The sequence below is a fragment of the Takifugu flavidus genome, chromosome 4 (assembly GCF_003711565.1).
Source record: "Takifugu flavidus isolate HTHZ2018 chromosome 4, ASM371156v2, whole genome shotgun sequence".
In the NCBI taxonomy this organism is placed as follows: Eukaryota; Metazoa; Chordata; class Actinopteri; order Tetraodontiformes; family Tetraodontidae; genus Takifugu; species Takifugu flavidus.
The window spans coordinates 15,403,240-15,425,136 of record NC_079523.1 but is presented as its reverse complement, the minus strand read 5'-3'; the positions used below and the strand labels follow the sequence as shown (position 1 = coordinate 15,425,136).

The 21,897-nt window shown below is 45.1% G+C and overlaps 1 protein-coding gene across 4 annotated transcripts in view; it reads right to left on the bottom strand.

Annotated features, from left to right (window-relative positions):
• The window catches only part of cadpsa (Ca2+-dependent activator protein for secretion a), a 70,002-nt gene that overhangs the window by 42,246 nt on the left and 5,859 nt on the right, over nucleotides 1–21,897 (bottom strand). For all 4 annotated transcript variants that reach the window (XM_057030371.1, XM_057030370.1, XM_057030373.1 and 1 more), the window contains 10 exons: nucleotides 18,643–18,756; nucleotides 14,992–15,327; nucleotides 9,736–9,816; nucleotides 9,430–9,666; nucleotides 8,420–8,541; nucleotides 7,431–7,542; nucleotides 7,023–7,159; nucleotides 6,105–6,171; nucleotides 3,008–3,116; nucleotides 2,508–2,720 (listed from right to left, as the gene is read on the bottom strand). In XM_057030371.1, the coding sequence (XP_056886351.1) occupies nucleotides 2,508–2,720; nucleotides 3,008–3,116; nucleotides 6,105–6,171; nucleotides 7,023–7,159; nucleotides 7,431–7,542; nucleotides 8,420–8,541; nucleotides 9,430–9,666; nucleotides 9,736–9,816; nucleotides 14,992–15,327; nucleotides 18,643–18,756 (1,528 nt within the window). The remainder of the gene's footprint in view (nucleotides 1–2,507; nucleotides 2,721–3,007; nucleotides 3,117–6,104; nucleotides 6,172–7,022; nucleotides 7,160–7,430; nucleotides 7,543–8,419; nucleotides 8,542–9,429; nucleotides 9,667–9,735; nucleotides 9,817–14,991; nucleotides 15,328–18,642; nucleotides 18,757–21,897) is intronic.

Here is a 21,897-nt window from a genome sequence, read left to right as displayed (position 1 = left end):
CATCCATCTGGTCATCCATCCATCTGATCATCCATCTAATTATCCATCTGATCACACATCCATCTGATCATCCATCTAATTATCCATCTGACCATCAATCCATCATCGATCAATCTGATCATCTATCCATCCATTCATCCATCTGATCATCCATTTATCTGATCATTCATCTGATCATGCATCTATCTGATCATCCATACATCTGACCATCCATCCATCCATCCATCTGCTCATCCATCCATCTGACCATCCATTCATCCATTTATCTGATCATCCATCCATCTGACCATCCATTCATCCATTTATCTCATCATCCATCCATCTGATCATGCATCTATCTGATCATCCATACATCTGACCATCCATCCATCTGCTCATCCATCCATCTGACCAACCATCCATCTGATCACCCATCCATCCATCCATCCATCCATCCATCTGATCATCCACTCATCTGGTCATCCATCCTTGATTTCCTTCAGGGTCCTGAGCAAACATTCAACAGCAATATTGTCAGTCAAGATGTGGTACATTTATCACAAACTATATTGTTTCTTTTTGATGGTCCTTTAGGGTGGACTTCTTTCAGTCGGAACAAACCTGGAAGATCAGAGTGGAAATCACACCAGCAACAAAAGGGATTTAGCTACCATAGTCTGATCCAGGCACCCTGGCTGTCAATCAACAAACAAAACAAAGAGCAGGATGCTGGAAGCTGACTGTGTCCCCTCAACAAGTCCTCCCGACCATGCCACCCTCCCCCCAAAATCTAAAAAGGTGACATTGCCGGGCCCCTTTGGTCTGTAGCTGGTGGCCTGTCAGGTCTGTTTGATGTGAGTGAGCAAGCGACGAGGAGGTGGGAGGGCTGGACAGTAACGAGCAGTGACATTAGTCACCCCCGTCCATCTTGGCTGGGGAGGGATGACCCTGACAATGATTGATGACTGTTATTCATTTATAGATCTGAAAAAGGCCGTGAAGTGATCTCAGATGATGTGTGGGCTGATCCTAGACTGTGAGGGTGGTTTTCACTCCACTTCCCAGAATCCACTGCTCAGACCAATGAATCAGTGGCCCCAACATTAACCTGCTGAAAACAGGACTTGCTACTGACCTTTGTGTCCTAGAAGGGGCCTGCGCGTAGCTATGGGGCTAATCCGGCACTTCTGCCTTTGTTGGGTATTTTAGTTAGATTCAAGCTAACACGTCACATTTGCCAAAAAAGAATTGAGATGCTTGCTGGTAGATTTTTGATGCCCTAAAACAAATGTACCGTTGTGCTTTAGCAGCCTCCAAACCATCCGTTTTGAAGAGCAGGGCCTCCAGCTGCTCTAGCTGATACTGGTGTGGTATAAAAACAAGCTAATTATCTAATCTCACTCACTTTTCAACCATCTTCAATATTTAGACTTTGTTTTTCCCTAAACCCCAGAATTAAGTCTCACTTGAGTTGAAGCGTCTCACAGGTCTGACAAACCTGGCATGAACATCTCCACAGCTGGCCACACACCCTTCAGCCATTAGCATATTTGTGAGGACCCTAAAATGTGTTTATCTGAAAGATGGAACAGAGTTTATTCAACCAGGCAGAGCCGGATGGAAACATTCCGTTCACAGAATACCCAAAATGGGTTAAATTAATGAAAACACCCTGAAGAGTAAACAACAGAAGTAAACGCCTCGTCTTGATTTCACCCATCCTTGTTGTTCTGACTATATCCGAACAGGGCTATGGTGGGCTGGGCTGAGAAGGGAGGGGGTGAAACCTGCTCACATTATTCACTTTTCTCTTCCAGGTGTGAACTGACATGTGTCTATTTGGTAACATTGGCTGATTGCTGCGTGATTTAATTGTGCAGCAACCCCACTGTATTATTCATGTGCCATCACATTTAACTTGGTAATTACCAGCTGTCGGGGCTCAGTGGGGCTCCAGCGGTTGTGTCAAAAACAGCTTGATCAGTACAAAGTGCTGCCCCCTGTGGTTGCTAGTGGCTCTGCATTGCAGGGTTACTGTCATAATAAGAGTACAGGGGCAGAGAGGAGGCAGAGAGAAGCTCTGTCACACATCCCTGGTGGAGCAGAACTAACCCCTAAAGCTGTATGGTTTAAGCATCAATATGTTGAAGGTCGAGGATGCTCCGATGATGAATCTTTCCATAAATGAGTAATTGTAATGTTGCCACTGTTAAAGACAGGTGGACGCTTGAATCATGCACGTTCAGTCGATGGAAAGTGATATTAGAGTGTAATGGATGAAGAAAGAGCAAAAGGAAAAGAGGGGAGGAAAGACTTACCCATTATTCCAGCTATGAGATGGCAGGGTTAAAAAGAAGAAGAAAGAAAAGAAGAAAAAAACAGAAACATAAAGACACATAGCAAAGCCACCAAGACTCCAGCAGTCGTACAACAGAGAGCGAAGCAGCCGCAGAAGAAAACCACCAACAACTATTCCAGCAGCGCTAGCTCACGGACCCTCTTCTGTCCTCTACCAAAGACAAACTCACAGAACTGAGAGATGGGTGCATCCAGCTGTGGTGCCGTCCCAGCCCTGGAGTTGAGCTTCTGCACCTGTGTGGGAGGAACCGGCTTGTGTGACTGGCCGGTGGCTCGATACATGGCCTGCACCCACAGGATCCGGTCTTGCTCATCGTCACTGGCAAAGATCACGGTGTCTCCCTCTTTTACCGCGTTGAAGAAGGTTCGACCTCCATCCAGACCTGATGACCATGTGTTTGTGAGTTTCATATCTTCTACACTTGGAAGCTTTTAATTGTTTTTATATATTTGTCCAAAAGCAGAACTAGAATAGCGTCTGTTAAGCAGGATACACACATAACCATGATCAGAACACAATCTTGTGTTTTCTGGTTGTTGCTGTTCATTTTGTTTGATCCGTTACTACGGATAAAGATACTACTTAAGATTGAGAAGATCCTAATGTGTGTCCTCCACTTTAACAAAGGCCAGCAGTTGCACCGGGGACAGTCCTCACAGTCATTCTTACCTGGTTGGGGGTCAGTGTAGTCCACAGTGTATCCATCCAGCTGGAGGAGCTCCACAGGCTCCGCCTTCTTCTCTCTGTAGCTGCACATGGCAAAGGTGTACTGACTCACCTGTGGCAGGAACAGGGAGACAGATACTTATTGATTCATTAATTAGGTTCCTCATGAAGAATGTTGGTTTGTCCGAGGACCAAGAGCAGCTTCGTTTGTGTGTGTGTGTGTGTGTGTGTGTGTGTGTGTGTGTGTGTGTGTGTGTGTTTCGGCCTTGGTGAAGTGTGTACACTTCTCTTATTCTCTGTCTAAAAGTCTAAAACACTCTGTCTGCTCAGACTTTTGTCCCACTGGGATTCCTGTAAGTTCAGCTTGTTCTGCTGAGTTCCAGAACATCAGACCGTACGTTCGATAACCCGGCGTTAGCACCTCTGGCGTCTCTAGCTCATGTGATGTCCTGGTCTTGTGTTGGCAGCAGGACGAGTAGTGACGCTCCACAGTGAGATGGAGTTGTCCTGCTGCTACTGTAGCTGCCAGTCATGGCGGCCTGTCACCACAAATCACCAGGCCTGGCCAATGTGCCACAGCCACCACCTCTGCCGCTGCAAGTGGCGTCTCTCACTGGAGTGCGCACGTATGTGTGTGTGTGTGTGTGTGTGTGTGTGTGTGTGACAAATAAGATTCCCCACAACAACACTGATGAGACCTGAGGCCAATCAAAGGATGGAGGAAACCAGCCAAGCTCTCCAGCAGTTCTCTGGCCTCCAGGACAGTGTGATAGTAAATCAGAGTCTAAACACCCGCTGCCCCCATCACCAGGGCTGTCAGTCAGACAGTGTGGGAGCATGATGAAGATGGTGGGTTTTAGGACATAAGCAACATCACAGGATTGGCTGCTGACAGTCAACTTGGTGATCAATAATCACTCAGTTCTGGAGAGAAGCTGCCCCAACCCTTCTGCCCTGACCCTTCTGCCCCAAACCTGCTGTCTAAACCATCAGCCCAGGAGCTGCTGGATGAGACCCAGTTTAGTTTCTAATTTAGAATTATTTCATATTTTAATAATCTCACTCTTGTAAAAGATCAACAGATTATCGTCAGTCTGTCTGAAATAATGACGGGAATTATGAAAAGGAGAGGAAATAATCCAGAAAGTTAAAAATAGAAATCAAGCTGAGGTGAGGATGAGGACGCAGTAAGATTAAAGGAAGCTTTAATCTGCCCCGGCACCGAGGGGTGGGGTCAGGCCAAAGAGGAGGTCATGTTTGGGAAGAGTGGGTGATGAAGAGGAGCACTGATAAATGACGAGGAAGATGGAACAATGTGGCCATGTGGCCGGCCTGAGATAGGGGCGGAGCCCTTTCAGTGCTGTGGTCAGACGACTTCGGTCAGGAAAGCACAAGTGAAAAACTTGTGGAGAACTTGAAGCGCTGGCTAGAGGGCAGGACACACACATTACTGTTCTGTTCATCTTTGTGTGGACTTTGATAGCCATAACACTGCACCGTAAATCTCCTGCTCCTAAGTCTGACCCCTAACTCCTGATCTCAACCCAGTTCTATCCCCAACCTTAAAGCCAGGTCTTAATCCTGATTCAACATGTCCCCACCTGCAAAAACTGTCTCCACTTTCTGATAGAATGCAGATTTTGCTACTCAATACAAGAACACACACACTCACTCTCACACAAGTGCACGTGCAGTGGGCAGAGTTTGTCACTTGCTGTGTGTGTAGCTGGGAGCTGTGGGGCCTGAAGTTGGCGCTGCTCTGGTTTGTGTAGCTGCAAGTGTTGGTCCAGCCGGTGTTCACTCCACTCTGTCAATCTGCTGTCAACTTGTAGCTCTGAGACATTTCCTCTGCACCACACCAGAGACAGCCCTCCTCCTCCTCCACCACCACCACCACCAGCACCACCAGCGCCCCTGCTGCCACTGCCCCCCTCCCAATGTGAAGCCACCAGGAAATGGCTGCTATGTCCCTTCACCCCCCCACCCCCCACCACCCATCTCCTGACAAAAGCCTGCTTGGTGCCTCCATCAGTCCTCTGATGGCCGAGAGGAGACAGCTTGGACTCATCTCCCTCTCTCTCTCTCTCTCTCTCCGTCTCCTAGTCTCTCTCTCACCAGTCAGAAGCTGGTGGAAATATTAAAAAACCATCAGTTCAGAGCTGGACGGCCACTTGGGTCTTCAATCTTCTGTCCAAAGTTTAAAGAAGCTCAAAAACATGGAACTTTAACTAAAGTACAAAATGAAAGTACTTGATTACTTTTAAAGTCACAATGAAATTATTATTTATTAGAACTTATTCTATTATAATAATATTACATTGAGTGAACAGTGGGGTAGAAGACTGGTTTTACTGGGACAGAGAGGGTAAATGACTGGAGCAGGGTTGCATTTTTAGATGAAATTAAGGTCTAAAATGATTTTTGGAAATTTTGTTTTTTAGGAATGTAACAACAATAATAATAACAACATTTATGATTAGGATTATAATAATAATAATAATAATAATAATAATAATATAATAATAATAATATAATAATAATAATAATAATAAAGCTGTAACACTCATATGGGGGTTCTGCGGGGGTGGATTTAAAGATAGTGTCGAAGTTATGGGGTGTGTGGGGGGGTGAATAAATTAATTTGTGTTACTATGAGTCAAAATAATCATTTTACTTTATAATTAACCTTTTTTAAATTCTAATTTCAAAATTTAATGATTACTTTTTGAGTCATAATTTAATATAAGGCAATTTAACAACCCACCATATTATATTATAGAATATTATATTATATATTTATATTATTATATTATATAAATATTATTATATAAATATTAGATACCTGCAATAATTTAAATCACATTTATTAAAAATCTTCCTTTTTAGTTCAGGCTTTAGGTGGTATAGATGACAATGGCAAAGTTCAATTTTCTGAAACTCATGAAACTTGAAAGTAGGAACAAAAACATCATGAATGTTCATCAATCAAGAATGGAATTCAAAAAGCTGATGAACAGAAGATATAGAGTAAATGGAAATGTTTAAATTAATTCTAAACTGTCAAGAACGCCGAGGGCTTTTCTGTTTCACGTTTGCATACCTGAACGAGCACAAAGAATCTTCTCTTCCAGCGTTTCCACACGTTTTTGCCAATGGCCCAAAGATATCTGCAGCAAAAATACGTTAGAAGAAACTGAAGCTCCAGGACACCGTGTCTACTGACCCCTACTGGTCAGAGGCGGTACCGCACCTCCAACATCAGCATCAGAGCCTTGATTGATTGAAGAATTAACAATAATGTTTAAAAAAGCAGTAATAGATTGTCCACTTTTCCTTCTTCATCCATCTTCAGATTAAAGTTTGTTTTGTTTTTACAAAAGAAGAGATCACCAAAATGAGGTGTAAGTGGTTGTGATTTTGTCACAGCTAGATAGTTACTTATGTTCCAAATAGGATCAATAAGATCCTTCACAGGACACACATTGATCAACACACACACACACACACACACACACTGATCAACACACAGATATACACAGATACACACAGACACACACAAATACAACCACACACACACACTAATGCAGGATAAAATGAGCGAGCTTGTGTGAAATTTCACGTTTGCTCGCTGAAAAAAAGACAAATGACGTCATCAGGTACTCGTGAGTTTATGACCCAGTAACTGCACCAGTGGGTGTAGTAACAAGTGTTACCACTAGAGAGTGGCACAACTCTAGTTTTACCAGTTCGACGCTGGTGAAAAATGCTCATAATGTTGTCTGATTATTCCACCCATCTATCCGGGTTCGCATGGGCAGGTTCAGCAAGGAGGCCAAGACATTCCTTTCTCCAGACACTCCTCTCTCCAGGCAGCTCCTCCTAAAAGAATCCAAGGTCTCCCAAGGCCAACTGACATATAACTGGCCTGGGGGTCTTCTCCCTGATGGACATGCCCGAAACACCTCCCCAAAAACTAAAATCCTTCAGTGTAGCCTTCAGCATGGTCATTGAATCTTACCCTGAATGCTTCATGTTCTGAGGTTTGTCCATGCGAATGGCCAGTTTGATCTTCAGATCATCCGGGCAACCTTTAGAAACGATCATCTTGTGAAGCTCTGACTGCTTTGGACTGTTGGGAGTGGGATGGAGCACCACCTAGAGGCAGAACATTAAACCAAGGCTGTACATGAATTTGTCATGTGTTCTGGACTGTGTTCTGGAATGGGTGGACTGTGCTGTTTATTTGTCCACTTGTTTTCCAACATATATAAATATGATGTGCGGCTTTTTCTCCACATCCATGAATGATCATCATGTCTGCAGGTGTGGTCCATCTCACTGGGTTATGGTTATTGCTTGACAACAGAGCAGAGGGGCATGGCCACATTGCATGCTCCGCCCACCTCAGCAAGGCCACCACACTCACCTTCCCCAACTCTTTGTCCTCCAGAGCTAAAACCCCCGTACTCTCTGTGAACAGCTTCACCTTGACAGCAGGTAACGGCTGAGTGGTGGTGAAGTCCCCCTGTGTGCCCCACCTGAGGGGGGACATTTTCATTTACTGAGTTTATCAAGAGACAGTGTGCAACATTAATCTGGATCTGCTGATTTTCATCTGTAGGCCATCATTTACAACAAGCACAGACCAGAATCTAGAATACAAAAGGAATAACCTGAGACATCAAACTGCACTTTAACAGTGGACAGAGACGATACAGAGACATCTCCCACATTTAAAAGAGGCAGATGTTACGGCACAGAAAAGTGCAGAGGTCTGCCCAAACAGCTCCTGATGTAAAGTGGCTGTTTGCTTCGGACAGTCAACAAAGTGTAAAATGCTTGAAGCAGAAAAGAAAAAGAAGAAATAAAAATAGATAATAAAAAAAATCTATAGATCTAAATAAATTGTATGAAAACGACTGTAGGAATGGTAAAATTAGAGAATATCTCTGGTAGCTAAAAAGTAGAAGAGAGAAACAACACCACCCAGTGGCAGCGCGCATTACAGCAGAGGCCAGGATCAGTCTTGTCCCTGAGTGGTCAAGTCCATTCTCCTGATGGAGAGGACAGATTGACCAAAGGTCTTCTGTCCTCACAGATCTTAAAACTGTTGTTCTGTCTCTAGAGCGGGGGAGGTGCAAGGGGGGCAGTATTATTTTGCATTTTAGCTTCTAATCAAATAGGGTAATGTACTTCGTGTCCAAGCTTACTAAATTCCATTCAAAGACAATGTCGCGGTGGTGGTGCAGAACCTTGAATACTTGCCCACAGCGAGCTCCAAACCACATAAGGGGCTGCCTTTGAAAGGGCTTCTTGATGCTCTTTCTTTTTTGCAGTGGAGGAAACAACAATTCTACATAACAACACTTCTGAGTGTTCTCAGCGAGCTCACATCGATCATAAACGTTACTGTACACAGGTTTGGAGGCTTCAGCCTGATCCGTCTGCAGCTTGTGGCCTCCCTCCACCTCCATGGTGCAGTAAACGATCCTGTTTGGAGCCAAAGACTTCAGTCCCTGAACCTCCACGATCACCACCTGACACACACACAACACAAACATGAAAATTTTAAACACGTCAAAGGACAACGGCTCTCCCTTAGGGACATCAAGGGAACAGATCCGAAAATATCTAATCACAATTTTCATCTGAGGAGATTTTTAACTTCATTCATGATTTAAGAACAGAAGAGAGAAGAATATCTGGGTAACTTTTAGCAGTGTGTGAAACACCTGTGGAAGGTAGTGACAGTTGTGGTTTTCTCACCAGCAAGCTGGATTATTTAATGACACCTGCTGAGCTTTGCCAGCAGCTAAAATGTGGGACACTACGCTAACAAAAATAACGATTGTCACCTCACCTACACAGCACTGTTCCACCACAGATCTTAGAAAGCGACACGTAGCAGAGAACATTTATTTCACCTCCTCCCTTTCAGCCCAGATGCAAAGCTGCCCATCAACAGACTAAGAGGAAGCTGCTGCTGTCAGTCAGAAGGCAGCTGCTGACACAGATCCTGAGACAGGCACCATAGGCTGAGAAAAAAACACTCAAATCAAAAACTGGAGGTGAATTCAGGGCAATCTCTGAGCTAAAGCTGGAGTTGTTCTACCACTAATAAAATACTCCATTAATGGGAAAACCACTCAGAGAAGCTGGGTAATGGTGACATAGGGTACGCCTACTGCTCCCCCCTGAGGTGTGATGATGAGCCCAGCACTACATCACCTGGCCTGTGTGCAGGACAACAGTGCTGTTAACCAACCAGCACCTACAACTCACATACATGAGCCCCGCTCAGTCTCTGAGCCACCTGATGGTCCTTCATGGCCTGTTAGGAAAATCATCTCAGTTATGAAGAGGACCTGTCAAAGGAGGATTCAGCTTAATCTCCCTGAGAAAAAGGCAAAAACCAGTCCACCCACCTCCAGGGTGAAAGACAGCACCACATCTGATTTGGAGAGGGTGTTCTCGTCCTCCTGGCCCATGTCCATGATGGAGGTGTTGTGGCCTCGTTTCAGCTTCTGCAGTTTAAACTCTCCTCCCTTGGATACCGGCATGCTCTCCAGGTTGGCCATCAGAAGGTTGACGGATGACCGCAGCTCCTCCACATACATGGCCTCCATCTCTCTCGACATAAACCTGGGCAACCTTCCACCGTGCTGACCAGAGCAGAAGATTTTAGGTTTATGGCAAATCTTCTAAGCCAAAGTTGGGTAAATGCTGCCTACCCGAGCGATCTGGTCGGCCATCTGCAGGCGTCCATCCAGCTCCCTCCTGATCTGGGCCGCCTGCTCGTCAGGGTTGTCCAGCTGCAGAAAGAAGATGTACTTTACATTCTGAACAGGGACACCTTCAGAAGTTTAGAACTGTCATCGTGAGACAAAACATTCTTAGTTGTTCAGCGCGGAGTAAACAAATCCATTGGTCAAGATGAGTGATTTGAGAACTGAGAACTTTATTACCTGCTGGGGCCTCAAACAGACAACCACACACACTGAGGGTCACAGCCGAAGGCGAGATACAAGAATGTGCAGAAGACAATATACTATCACTGGGCGTTGGCTCCTTTCACTTTGGTTACCTCATTTGGCCATATTCCAGCTCTGGGAAGCATTTCACACCAAGAGCACTACTGTATATGGTTATCTGCAGGTCATAACTTCTCTCCTAGGTCATGCGTTGGGACCTCCTGTTCCACGCCTCTACATTCCACTCTCTTCTACTGATTTACGTTCTGCTCTGTTCTACCTAACTGCACCTACTAACTTGTGGATTATACTGGTCACATTGATTATCCTGACGGTACTGCGTTTATGACAAAAGATACATATCAAAAGAAATAAATAAAGAGAATAAACATTCATTATTTTCCCACAGAACAAACTCTAGGAATTCCTTCAAAGGTGTTTAATGATCCATATCATGGAACTCCTGATGTCTGACAACATCTAGAGCCCAGAAACCTGAATACACACGCGAACACAGACGCACGAGCGTGCACACACACACACACACACACACACACACACACACACACTGTATGTGTGTGCACACGTCTTTAGCAGCTACTGTACTCACTCTGATAATTAGCTTAGCTTTACAGCACCTGTAGCATCTAAATGAAAATTAAAACATTGAAATATCATCCTCTGGTAGCTTTAATATGGGAAGAAATCAGTTGCAGTGTAACGTTATAAAAAGTTTATGTAAAAGTTATTTTAACTCATAAATCCATGTCGTCGATGTTGACACAGCATTTCTGGTTTGTTACAGCTTCCCCTGCTGGTAACAAAGGTTATAAGCGGAAAATTTACCCATCTCCTTTTGGTTGCTCCTGCTTAAAATGATAATTGCATTTAGTCGCAAACAGAAATGTTTATCCGAAGATCTGGAACAGAAACTAGGCTGCACTGTCACATTTAATGTAAGCATCATAGAAGCGACACAAAATCAATATTCCCATGAACATCTTTAATGAGACATCAGGATTTGATCAGCATGATGTCTGAGATGACGACACCGGCTCTGGCTCAGTGAGCGTCACCTTCTTGACTGAGGAACTCCGGATCACAGATCACACTTTCTGCTTCAGTGAACAACATGCAGCCCAGTCCTGTTGTCATGGATACCACTCCCCAGCACTGCTTGAGTGCTAGATCACAAAAAACATGAATCCCTGTTGCAGGAATTGACTCCAGTCTCCATCTAAATGTGGAGATTAAAATGTTGTGTCAAAGGTCAACTTCGCTGTCGCTACTTCTCGCCTTGGTTCATGGACCTCTTTGTGGAAAGGATTACCAATACGACCAGAGTTAAAGTGAGACCGAAGCACAGAACCACGCAAGGGACCTCTGTTTAACCACCTTAAGGATGGAGAGAAGCCAAGAAGCCTTGAAGTTCTGCTGGTGTTTCTTCTTGTACCTTTTTGGCTCTTCCCCATGCAAGGGGGGAGCTCCTTCTCTCCTGTATCAGCACATTTCCACATACAGGTGAGCCAGCCAGCCTTGACCAGAGTGTGGTGCATCCTGTTCTAGTGTGCAAGCTGTGGCGACCAGCTAGGCATTTTCTTTCTGTTACTGAGGTTTGGCAGGTTCAGCAGAATTATCCAACATGAAGAATGCAGGCTGCAGACACTTGTCATTCATGCTGTGAACAGCTCCCCCAAAACTGGACATGTGAACATGTGACATGTGAACATGTGTTATATGGAGAAAAGGAAAGGAGATACATCCTTGAGGAACACCCTTTAATTTTCCCACTGACTGTCTGACAGCAGCTGCAGCCGCTCAGTTAGGGTTGCACAGTCGTCCACTGGAGACATCAGACTTGTCATCTGGGTTTCCCTCATGAAAAACATTGACCAAATATCAGCCCATATGCTAGCATTAGCTGAGCTAACCAGATATAGCAGCGCAGCAACATGCAAGTGAATCAGGAACCAGAACAGTTGTGAATCGCCAACGCCAGCAAGGACACAGCGATGGAACACTCATGGAAAGTTTAGGGAAGAGCCAGCGGAGGTGGTGAGAGGCAGGAGGAGCAGGCATGCTGCGGGGGAGGGGCTAGTGCAGCACGTCAGCAGGTCTTTGGACACCAAAACAACCTTTGTTCCTGAAGGAAATATGATCTATTCCATAGAAAAAACTTTTCAACATTCTGAAATATGAAAAAATGGGCACCTGAAAGGGGAAACAGGTGGGGGGCCTTACCTGAAAATCTCCTCACCCCATCCCCCCATCACCCCCCCACCACCACCACCAGAGGCCACCTCTTCCAGATGGATTTACAGATCCAAACCCTGAATGTGATTAAAAGCAAAGCGATCGCTTGTCCCTAATTCAGATAAGAGACGAGGGTTGGCATGGTGAGGGACGAGGAGGGAGGGGCACCACCGCCTGCTGTGTACCGTTGTCTTGGCAACCAAATCCAAGATACAGGGCACCAGGGGAGCGATTCAGTGTTTGTGCTCACATAAATAGGACCAATGAGACATGAAGTCTTCTAACAGCAGAAGAAATGGAGATGGAAGAGAAGAAGCTAAAACTGCTCTCAGATGAAGAAAAACACTGAAAGAAACAGAAACAGGAAGATTTTGAATGTACGTTCGACCAGACAGTGAGATCTGAAAACCATCTGATCCACATCATCTGATCTAATCTGATTTTTGGTCTAAAAAAGTTTTAATGTCCTGTATAAAATCTCCTTTACATGTAAAAGGTTTCCTGTCTTTTTGTGTAACAACTAGTTTCACTTTCGATCTTTGAATTTTGTGTATTCGAGCCTCCCATAATAATCCTCTCTGACCTTTAAGGGGATGATAGAAATGATAAACCTGATGCTCCTCCTGCTCTGTTGTCTCAGGAACTTTGTGTCACCGGCTGCCTGTTGGCTCTAATGGCTGCAAACCCATCTGATAAAAAGGAAAGAACACCCACTCTATCCTTCCCTTCACCAACCTGATCTGATTTATCTCTTCTCCAGCCATCATTACTGCTGATGGCACATTAATCAAAGGGACGTGCCTTGGTTTTGACCTGGCTGCCTTCAGATGATGCCTTGCTTTGAGAACAGCTACGTCATTTGTCCGACAGCTGCAAGGTGCTCTTGTTCAAACATGAAAACATCTGCACACATTTATTTCCTCATTATCAGACTTGTATTTTGTCCAATTTCTTGTAATACGTTTGTATGATTGACAAAATCAATTTCATATATACCATGTAAATACTTTCCTCATAATCTAAAGTCATCTCAAAGATGAGGCGCTAATCTCTGCAATAAAATTGTAACACTTACTTTGAGAAACACTTTGAAGCGCTAAAAACTGCTGCTGAGTCAGCTACAAGTGCGCAGCATCATTTTAGTTTCATTTTTCATACCCTGATTGCAACCTGACTCCGTATCTCCTGATGCTGCAAGCGTTGGTGCCTTGGTGACTCAGGACTGTCGATACAAAGGTAGTGTTATCAAAAGGTGGTGAGCTATTAGGCTACATCTCCACTTAATGGTGAGGATGAAATACTGCAATATAGCAGGTGTAGCTAACAGATTTTTGTTTGATTGACGGTTGCAGTTCAGACATGACTGAATGTCTGAATATTGCTGTTTTAATGCCTGAAGTCATTCTTTTGCAACTGAGTTGTCATGAACCTCTGCTCATACTGGGAAAAGAAGCCTTGTTGATTGTCGAACTGCTGGGTTTTTAATGAGCCGCTGTTAACAACAGGCTGAAGCTGCTGCGCTAATGTTTATTCTCAACACCACAAACTGGAACACAAACAGCTAATTTAGAGGAAATGTCTGTTCCTGTAATGCAGGGGCTGTACTTCCTGTCTGCATCCCTCTAACGAGTGTTTAGACATTACAGCTCATTCGGTTCCACCTCTGCAGGATGGTCCATACCATCTGTACCAAATCCCCTTAGACCTCCTGAAACACACTAACTGAATGCTTTAAGGTCCAAAGATGGATGTGGGCCATACCAAAGGGACCTGAAGGGTTCTACTCTGCATGTCCGCCAACTGCTTCATGGCTGGTTTCAGATGGTCCTAAAAAACATCGACATCCTTCTGGATCAGTGTGTGAAAAACCAGTTTTCATTTCTAGGCTTTTCCACTACGGTACCAGGGCCGAAGAGGTTTTTTTAGCAACTACGTATTAGGTATTCCAAGTGTTCCAAGAAGGAGCTATTGTTAATATTGGTCTATTAAAGCTCTGATTGGACACAGGATCGACGTCACTGACGAGTCGCAACGAGTTTAAGAAGACAGGTCAGACCAGGAATGGGATGTCTCTGGAGGTCGTAGGGGTTTAATGAAGTGTACACGGAGAGTTGTGCGATGCAGCATTTTCATAGCACTTACTCCAGTCATGGTGAGCTTCCGTTGATCAAACAAGCATATTTAAAAAGTCATGTGGATGTTTGCTGTATGCAGACGATGGCTTAGCTAGTTAGACGCCAATGCTAAATTTAGCCTCTCAGCAGCATTTGATAAACTAATAGTCAGTCAGTCATTCAGTCACTCAGTCAGGCAATCAGGCAGCCAGTCAGTCAGTCAGTTAGTTCTTTTGCATCTTGCTGTGTGTGCACTTAAGTTATGTGTATTTTCAGGGATGTCTGCTACAGTTTGAATTTTGCTGCTGACTCTCAGAAGAACTTATTTGTAAAATCATTTCTGTCTTTATTGTTAAGCCTCTTGCCAGAAAACTTCTCCACAGAGTTTGGGTCCCCATGCTGACGGCATTACGAGAGGGTCTGACTTCCCCCTTGCTCCGAATGCCTGCCCATCTCAGAAAGGCACCATGGTGACTGACTGTACTGTATAAAGGAGGCACCTGAAAGGACCTGAAGACCCTCAAACATTGGGAGAGTTCCCAACATACAAGCGTGCCTCTGGACCCTGAACAGGAAGTTAAAACGCACCGTAGTCATCCCCCCCCGCCACCACCACCACTACACAAACACACAAACACAGTTAACTGACCTGGCAGGCGTTATAAAGGAGCTGATGCTCAAACTTTTTGACACCAAGAATCTGCTGGAACATTTCATACAGCTGGTCTTTGCTGAGGATGAGCTCAGAGGCGGCGCTCGCCGTCATCCTCTGCTGGTGCTTCCTGGAGTCTTCTTCCTCGCCACGGTAGATAGTGTCGAACTTCGCCATCCAGGAGCTCAGAACCGTCTCTTTGCTGAGGCCGTCGATCTCCGGCAGGCTGCGGACCCGCTTCTCAATGTGCTTCTTGAAAACCTCACGAGAGTCACTGGACGAGCAGCCGCCGCTCTGCACCATCCGGCACACACGGTCACTTTTCAGGAAGACCTGTTGGGGCGTGAACAAAACATGTTGTCACGTGTGTCATCACATGACCACAGAAGCCTCGTCTGTGCCTGAACATAGTGAACAACACCTTCAGCTGTGCAACCAATTACGCCTTTCAGAAAAGTTAGCAATGGATCTTCTTTTATTCTCTGTTGTCATGGTTACGATGTCATATGTCACTTTAGGGCTAACAATGGATGCCCCAGTTGTCCAGTTGAGCTGCCCAGCTGAACGTTTGCTTTACATTAAGAGCCATGATCGATTTCCTTTGTGTCTTTCTGGCAGTTACAGGCTGATGGACGGTGACTTCCTGTCACTTGCCTCTGCATACCGCTGGACCCTCTCTGAGCCTGTTTCGTTGCCCCTCAGCTTCTGTCAGCCTTAGCATGTGGCAAAAAACTTTGGATTTTAACTAAATGTTGTATTGTTCCCAGCACCAACAGCCCAATTTTGACCAGTTTACCCTGGACAGGCATTAGCATTCCTCTTCAAAACAATTACTGGTAACGTACTTACATATCAATCTTTATTTATATAGCATCTGTTACAATCAAAATTGTCTCGAGGATCTTTACAGAATCCCAGGGCCTGAACCCAACAAGCAACAGTGGCAAGGAAAAACTCCCCTTTAACAGGAAGAAACCTTGAGCAGGACCGGGCTCATGTAGGTTGACCTTGCTGCTGATGGCCGGGTGGGTAGAGAGAGGAGAAGGGGGAGGACAAGTAGAGGAGAGACTAGGCAGAGATCATAGAGATACATTAATAGTACAAGCTGCTGGTATAGGACTAGAGTGGGTCAGCAGGGTCGGAGGCTGGCAGGCCAGCATACAGCTATAAAGGTGGCAATACCTGTAGATGGATACAATGAGAGAGGGGGAGAGGAGAGGAGAGGAGAGGAGAGGAGAGGAGAGGAGAGGAGAGGAGAGAGGAGAGGAGAGGAGAGGAGAGGAGAGGAGAGAGGAGAGGAGAGGAGAGGAAACCATGACCCAGTGGGGTGACAGAGGCCTGTCAGTTGATCATGTTTCTGGACTCCGGCAGGCTTGGCCTATAACAGCATAGCTAAGATGTCACCTAATGATTAGACGACCCCCTAAGTATGATAATTTGTCTGTCTATGATAGTAACTGGAACTACAGAATTAGTCACAATAAGCTTTTTCAAAAGGGTAGGTTTTAAGTCTAATCTTAAAAGTAAAGATGGAGCCAGCCTCCCGTACCTGGACAGGGAGCTGGTTCCATAGCAGGGGGGCCTGGTAGCTAAATGCTCGGCCCCCCATTCTACTCCTAGAGACTCTGAGAACCACAAGTAGACCAGCATTCTGAGAGTGGAGCGGTCTATTGGGCTGGTAAGGTATCACTAGCTCCTCCAGGTAGGATGGAGCTAGGCCTCTGAGGACCTTGTAGGTCAGAAGAAAGGTTTTAAAAAATATTCTAAATTTAACGGGCAGCCAATGAAGAGACACCATTACAGGAGTTATATGATCTCTTTTGTCAATACCTGTCAGAATTCTGGCTGCAGCATTTTGGATCAACTGGAGGCTTCTTAAAGAGTTGTTTGAACACCCTGATAATAAAGAATTACAATAGTCCAGCCTGGAAGTAACAAATGGATGGACTAACTTTTCAGCATCATGCTGCGTCAGTAGCTTCCTGATCTTTGTGATGTTTCTCAGGTGAAAAAAGGCACTTCTAGAGACTATTTTAATGTGTGTTAAAGGACAGATTTTGATCTAAAGTTACTCCAAGATTCCTCACAGAGCGACTAGAGGCTAAAGAGATACCAGCTAGAGTGATCATGTGATCTAATCTATCCCTGAGAGGGTCAGGACCAAACACCATGACCTCAGTTTTTCCTGAGTTATGGAGAAGGAAATTTGAAGACATTATGACTTTATGTCTTTAAGACAGGTCTGAATCTTCACTAACTGCTCTGTCTCCTCTGGTTTCATGGATAGATATATCTGAGTGTCATCAGCATAGCAATGAAAATTTATTCCATGCTGCTGAATAATGCTTCCTAAGGGAAGCATGTACAAGGTGAAAAGGACTGGTCCAAGTCCAGAACCTTGTGGAACTCCATGGCTAACCCTACTGTATGAGGAGGGAACGCCGTGGACATGAGCAAACTGATATCTATCTGATAAATATGATCTAAACCAGTCTAGTGCTGTCCCTTTAATCCCAATCACATGTTCCATTCTCTGTAACAGGATGCTGTGATCAACTGTATCAAAAGCAGCACTGAGATCCAGCAGAACCAGCATAGAAACCAGTCCATGATCTGAAGTGCTGTTTCTGTGCTGTGGTGAGCTCTAAAGCCTGACTGAAACATCTCAAACAGGCTGTTCCTCTGCAGGTGCTCCAGTAACTGAGTTAGCAGCACCTTCTCAAGAATTTTAGAGATAAAAGGAAGGTTGGATATTGGCCTATAATTTGCAAACACATCAGGATCCAGTAATGTTTTTTTAAGCAACGGTTTGTTTGCCCCCTTGTAGGATCCTTCAACATGTGTGGTGGGATGGGATCTAAAAGACACGTGGTGGTCTTGGATTTCTGCATTAGCGAAGATGCCTCAGAAAAATATACAGGGGCGAAGAAGTTTAAGAAGTTTAAGGGCTTGTCAGAGACCCCGTAACATGATGAATAAAGTACATCTTGAATCTTGAATCCTGAACATAACAACTTTTTCAATTTAACTTCATTTATTAAGCATCTGTTACAGTCAAGACTGCTTTTGGGCACTATTACACAGAGCCTGAACTGGAAATGTTGCCTCACTTTTATCAAATGTTTCTCACGGCCTTCCCAAGTATTTCTTCTGATGTGCACCCACATATTGTATCATGACCACAGAGGAAAGTGCCAAAGCTGAATAAGCAGTCAAACTACATGAGAAGGTTTTGTGGTGCCATTTCTGGGTGAGAGAGGATGACTTGTCTTCCTCTGGGACTGAGACCTACAGAAGGCGGCTCAGGAGACATGATGGATCAGGCAACGATGGCACCACCTCATCACCGTCCTGTACATAAACACAACGTGGACAAACCGTCTGCTCAGTCAGTGGTCAGGGACAGGGTCAGAGTCAGAGGTCGGCTCTCTGCTGCATTTAGATGCACCCCGATTCTGGGCCTTATTGGCATCTGTGATTATGAAGATGCCCGAGGAACTGGGCCAGCGCTTCTCATCTGCCACAGTGCCCTCTAGAGGGTCTCTTTATGCTCACATTGATAGAAACATAAAAGGCTGGATGGTCCTGCTTCAAACAAAGATCAAGCACAAGTGTCAGACAGTCCCGTGACAGTTAGAGGAAACTTACATCATAGTAGCTTTGGACAGCATTGATGAAAGCCTCATCAGCCACGATCTGCGTTTCTCCACTGAGGAAGGACTGGAAACGTTCTTTGACTGTCTGCAGCTGCTGTTTACTGATCTGAGGGACACAAAGAAGGACAACAGGTAAAACACAGATGCCACAGCTCCAATCATCATCCATCCAAAAAAGCGGGTTTCAGACAGTGGAAACTGTACCGGATGTTTCAAGCTTTTCCAGTCAAGCTGGGTCTGACATGTAAAGAGACTCCAGAAACCCACTCTCACATGCGTCTGTCTTGCTTTTAGGAGATTTGATGCATCAACAGGCTTGTGTTTTCAATCCACCCTCCTTTGATCAAACACTGGTGTGTTGTGGGTAAATGGGCGCAGGCTGCGAGCTTAGCCTGGGTTTAGCTCAACTTTGACCCCCATCAGGAATGCCCTAATCACATACCACTTCCTCTGCTACAGTCACCATGGCAACAGTTACGGGGGCTGAGGACAGAAACTGGCCAATGGAGTGTGGAGATCCGAGTGCAGCACTGTCGTCTTTGTCAATGAACAGCTCAGAGTCATGCCAGCACCACAGGACCGGCTGCACCAGTAGGTGACCAGTAAGAGAAAGGCAATGGCATTTGCTGCACCACAAAAGGGGCATACCTCTTGGTGATCATTGGTTTGTCCCGTTATCTGGAGATGGAGCAGAGAGAAGCTCACATCACCTATTTTCTGGCTCCTAACATTTTGCGAATGACAGCAGATTTTTTATTCATTTTTCTTGGAGTTTATATTCAGTGTCGATGTTCCCGGCAGTTTAGGAGTTGTTTTCTTTTCCACTCTCGGATCCAGGTTCTGCAGTTTTTCCAGTCCAGTTGTGCATGTTAAGAGACATCTGTTAACATCTCATTCTCTTACCACTGAAACTCTGCGGAGGAGGGGATGGAACGTCTGCAGAGGTGAAGGAAAGAGGGGCGCATCCCCTGATAACAGAAGGAGTGCGGACACAAATGGAAGCATGACAAAATCATCAAAGCAAAGAGATGGACGAGAGTCTCACATTGGAAATGAACATTAACAAAACAGGTCGGATCAAGTCACCAGAGAGAAGATGTGGTTTTACTCTGGTCATGAACCGAAACCTGGTTCAACCAGCAGGCTCCCAATCCAGATCCACCAGCAGTGATACAAACTCCTACTTAATTACACAAAGTCTTGAGACTGACCAATCAGATGAGCTTTCGTGGTCACGTTAATGTGTCCCAGGACCTGATGCTGGACATCAACATTGCCCTGACCCCCTGACCCGGCCCTGGCTCTTGGCTGCATCAGGGGTGTGGCCAGTGTCCTTGCCTGGCCGCTCGCCTGGCTGCTCGCCGGAACAAGACAACATGACACCATGTCTGGCATAGCAACCGTCACATCCGGAAACTATCCTGTAGTCCAATGCAGACACAACAGGGAGACTCCTTCACAAGTTTATCTTTAAACTAGAACTCAACCAGGAATTTTGGAACCCATACCAATATTTAGGATGTACAAATCCGATATAAGCATGCTCCGTTTAGCAGATATTGAGAATATTGAGAAAGAAGTGCACAAGCTAAAGCTGATCCAGTCCAGATCATCCAGAAAGGCAACATTTGAACATGGCTGAATTTCATATCCGGAAGAACACGGCCATAACAGAAGTCAACAAAGAACCCAAACCAACATCCTGGATAGAACAGGAAGTACAGCTTTTGTTCCCTCAGTTGAGGACCTGGTCTAGAGTAGTTTACCAGGCCAACAATCCCAAATGATGAATGTAAAAACTGAATTACGCACACAATGTACAGTATGTGCGGCAGTCCATGCACTGAGGTTAACCCTCTCCTTCCCCTGCAGAGAAGAAGACTTAATCCCAGATTATCAAGTAGTCATCACAGTGAAGGTCACCATCACTCAATCAAGAGTAGATTTCAAAAAGCTTAAAACACACTCACACACTCACACACTTGTGTGAGCTGAGCTGTGGGCCAACCAAAAGGACTTTACAAAGGTTCTTTCTCCAAAGCTCCCTTCCAGAATCTCTTCCTCTGAAAATGCTTCTTTGGATCAATGGTTTGGATCATCTTTAGGGTTTACATGCTGACCAACGGCAGCAGTACTGACAAGAATTAAAACTGATATTTTCTGTCATCATTAAGGTTAAATATGTACGAATATGTAGAATATGCTCTGATACACCCTGAGGCGGATCAGGCCTCTTTCTGGTTCCATCCACACCACGATCTTATTGATACAGATCAAAGAACTTTGGGGGTTGCTAGGCAACATGTCATACAGAGAAGGCATGAAGACGAGGCCAGGCGTCGGCGGGTGGTCACCCTGGCTCCGCCCACATGGCTCTCACGCTGCTTTCATCTAAAATCTTCTGATATTCAAAATCCGGATCAAATCATTTTTCAACAAACAGCCTAAGTGATATTTGAAATACAAGAGTTCTCTTCATAAGGTCACGTGTTCTGAGGTTTGAAGCATTAACACACAACACACACACACAGAATCTTTATTTATACAGCGTCTTTTACAATCAAAATTGTTTCAAGGCGCTTTCCAGAATCCCAGGGCCTAACCCCAGACAAGCAACAGTGGCAAGGAAAAACTCCCCTTTAACAGGAAGAAACCTTGAGCAGGACCAGACTCATGTAGGGGGACCCTCCTGCTGATGGCCAGCTGGGTAAAGAGAGAGGAGAGAAGAGAGGAGAGAGGAGAGAGGAGAGGAGAGGAGAGGAGAGGAGAGGAGAGGAGAGGAGAGGAGAGGAGAGGAGAGGAGGAGGAGAGGAGAGGAGAGGAGAGCACAGAAACACACACAAAAATACACTATTTATACATCGGGTCAGCGGGGCCGGAGGTCATCATGCAGCTCCGAAGGTGGCGATACCTGTAAATGAATGGAGAAGGGGGGGGGAGCAGAAAAACTACACAAGAATCAGCATAACTAGTCTGCTTGATGAGGAGGAGGAAAGGAGAGGAGAGGAGGAGGAGAGGAGAGGAGAGGAGAGAGGAGAGGAGAGGAGAGGAGAGGAAACCATGACCCAGTGGGGTGACAGAGGCCTGTCAGGTGATCATGTTTCCAGACCCCGGCAGCCTTGGCCTATAACAGCACAGCTAAGATGTTAACCTAATGATTAGATGACCCCCTAAGTATGATAATATGTGTGTCTATAATAGTAACTGGAACTGCAGAATTAGTAACAATAAGCTTTTTCAAAGAGGT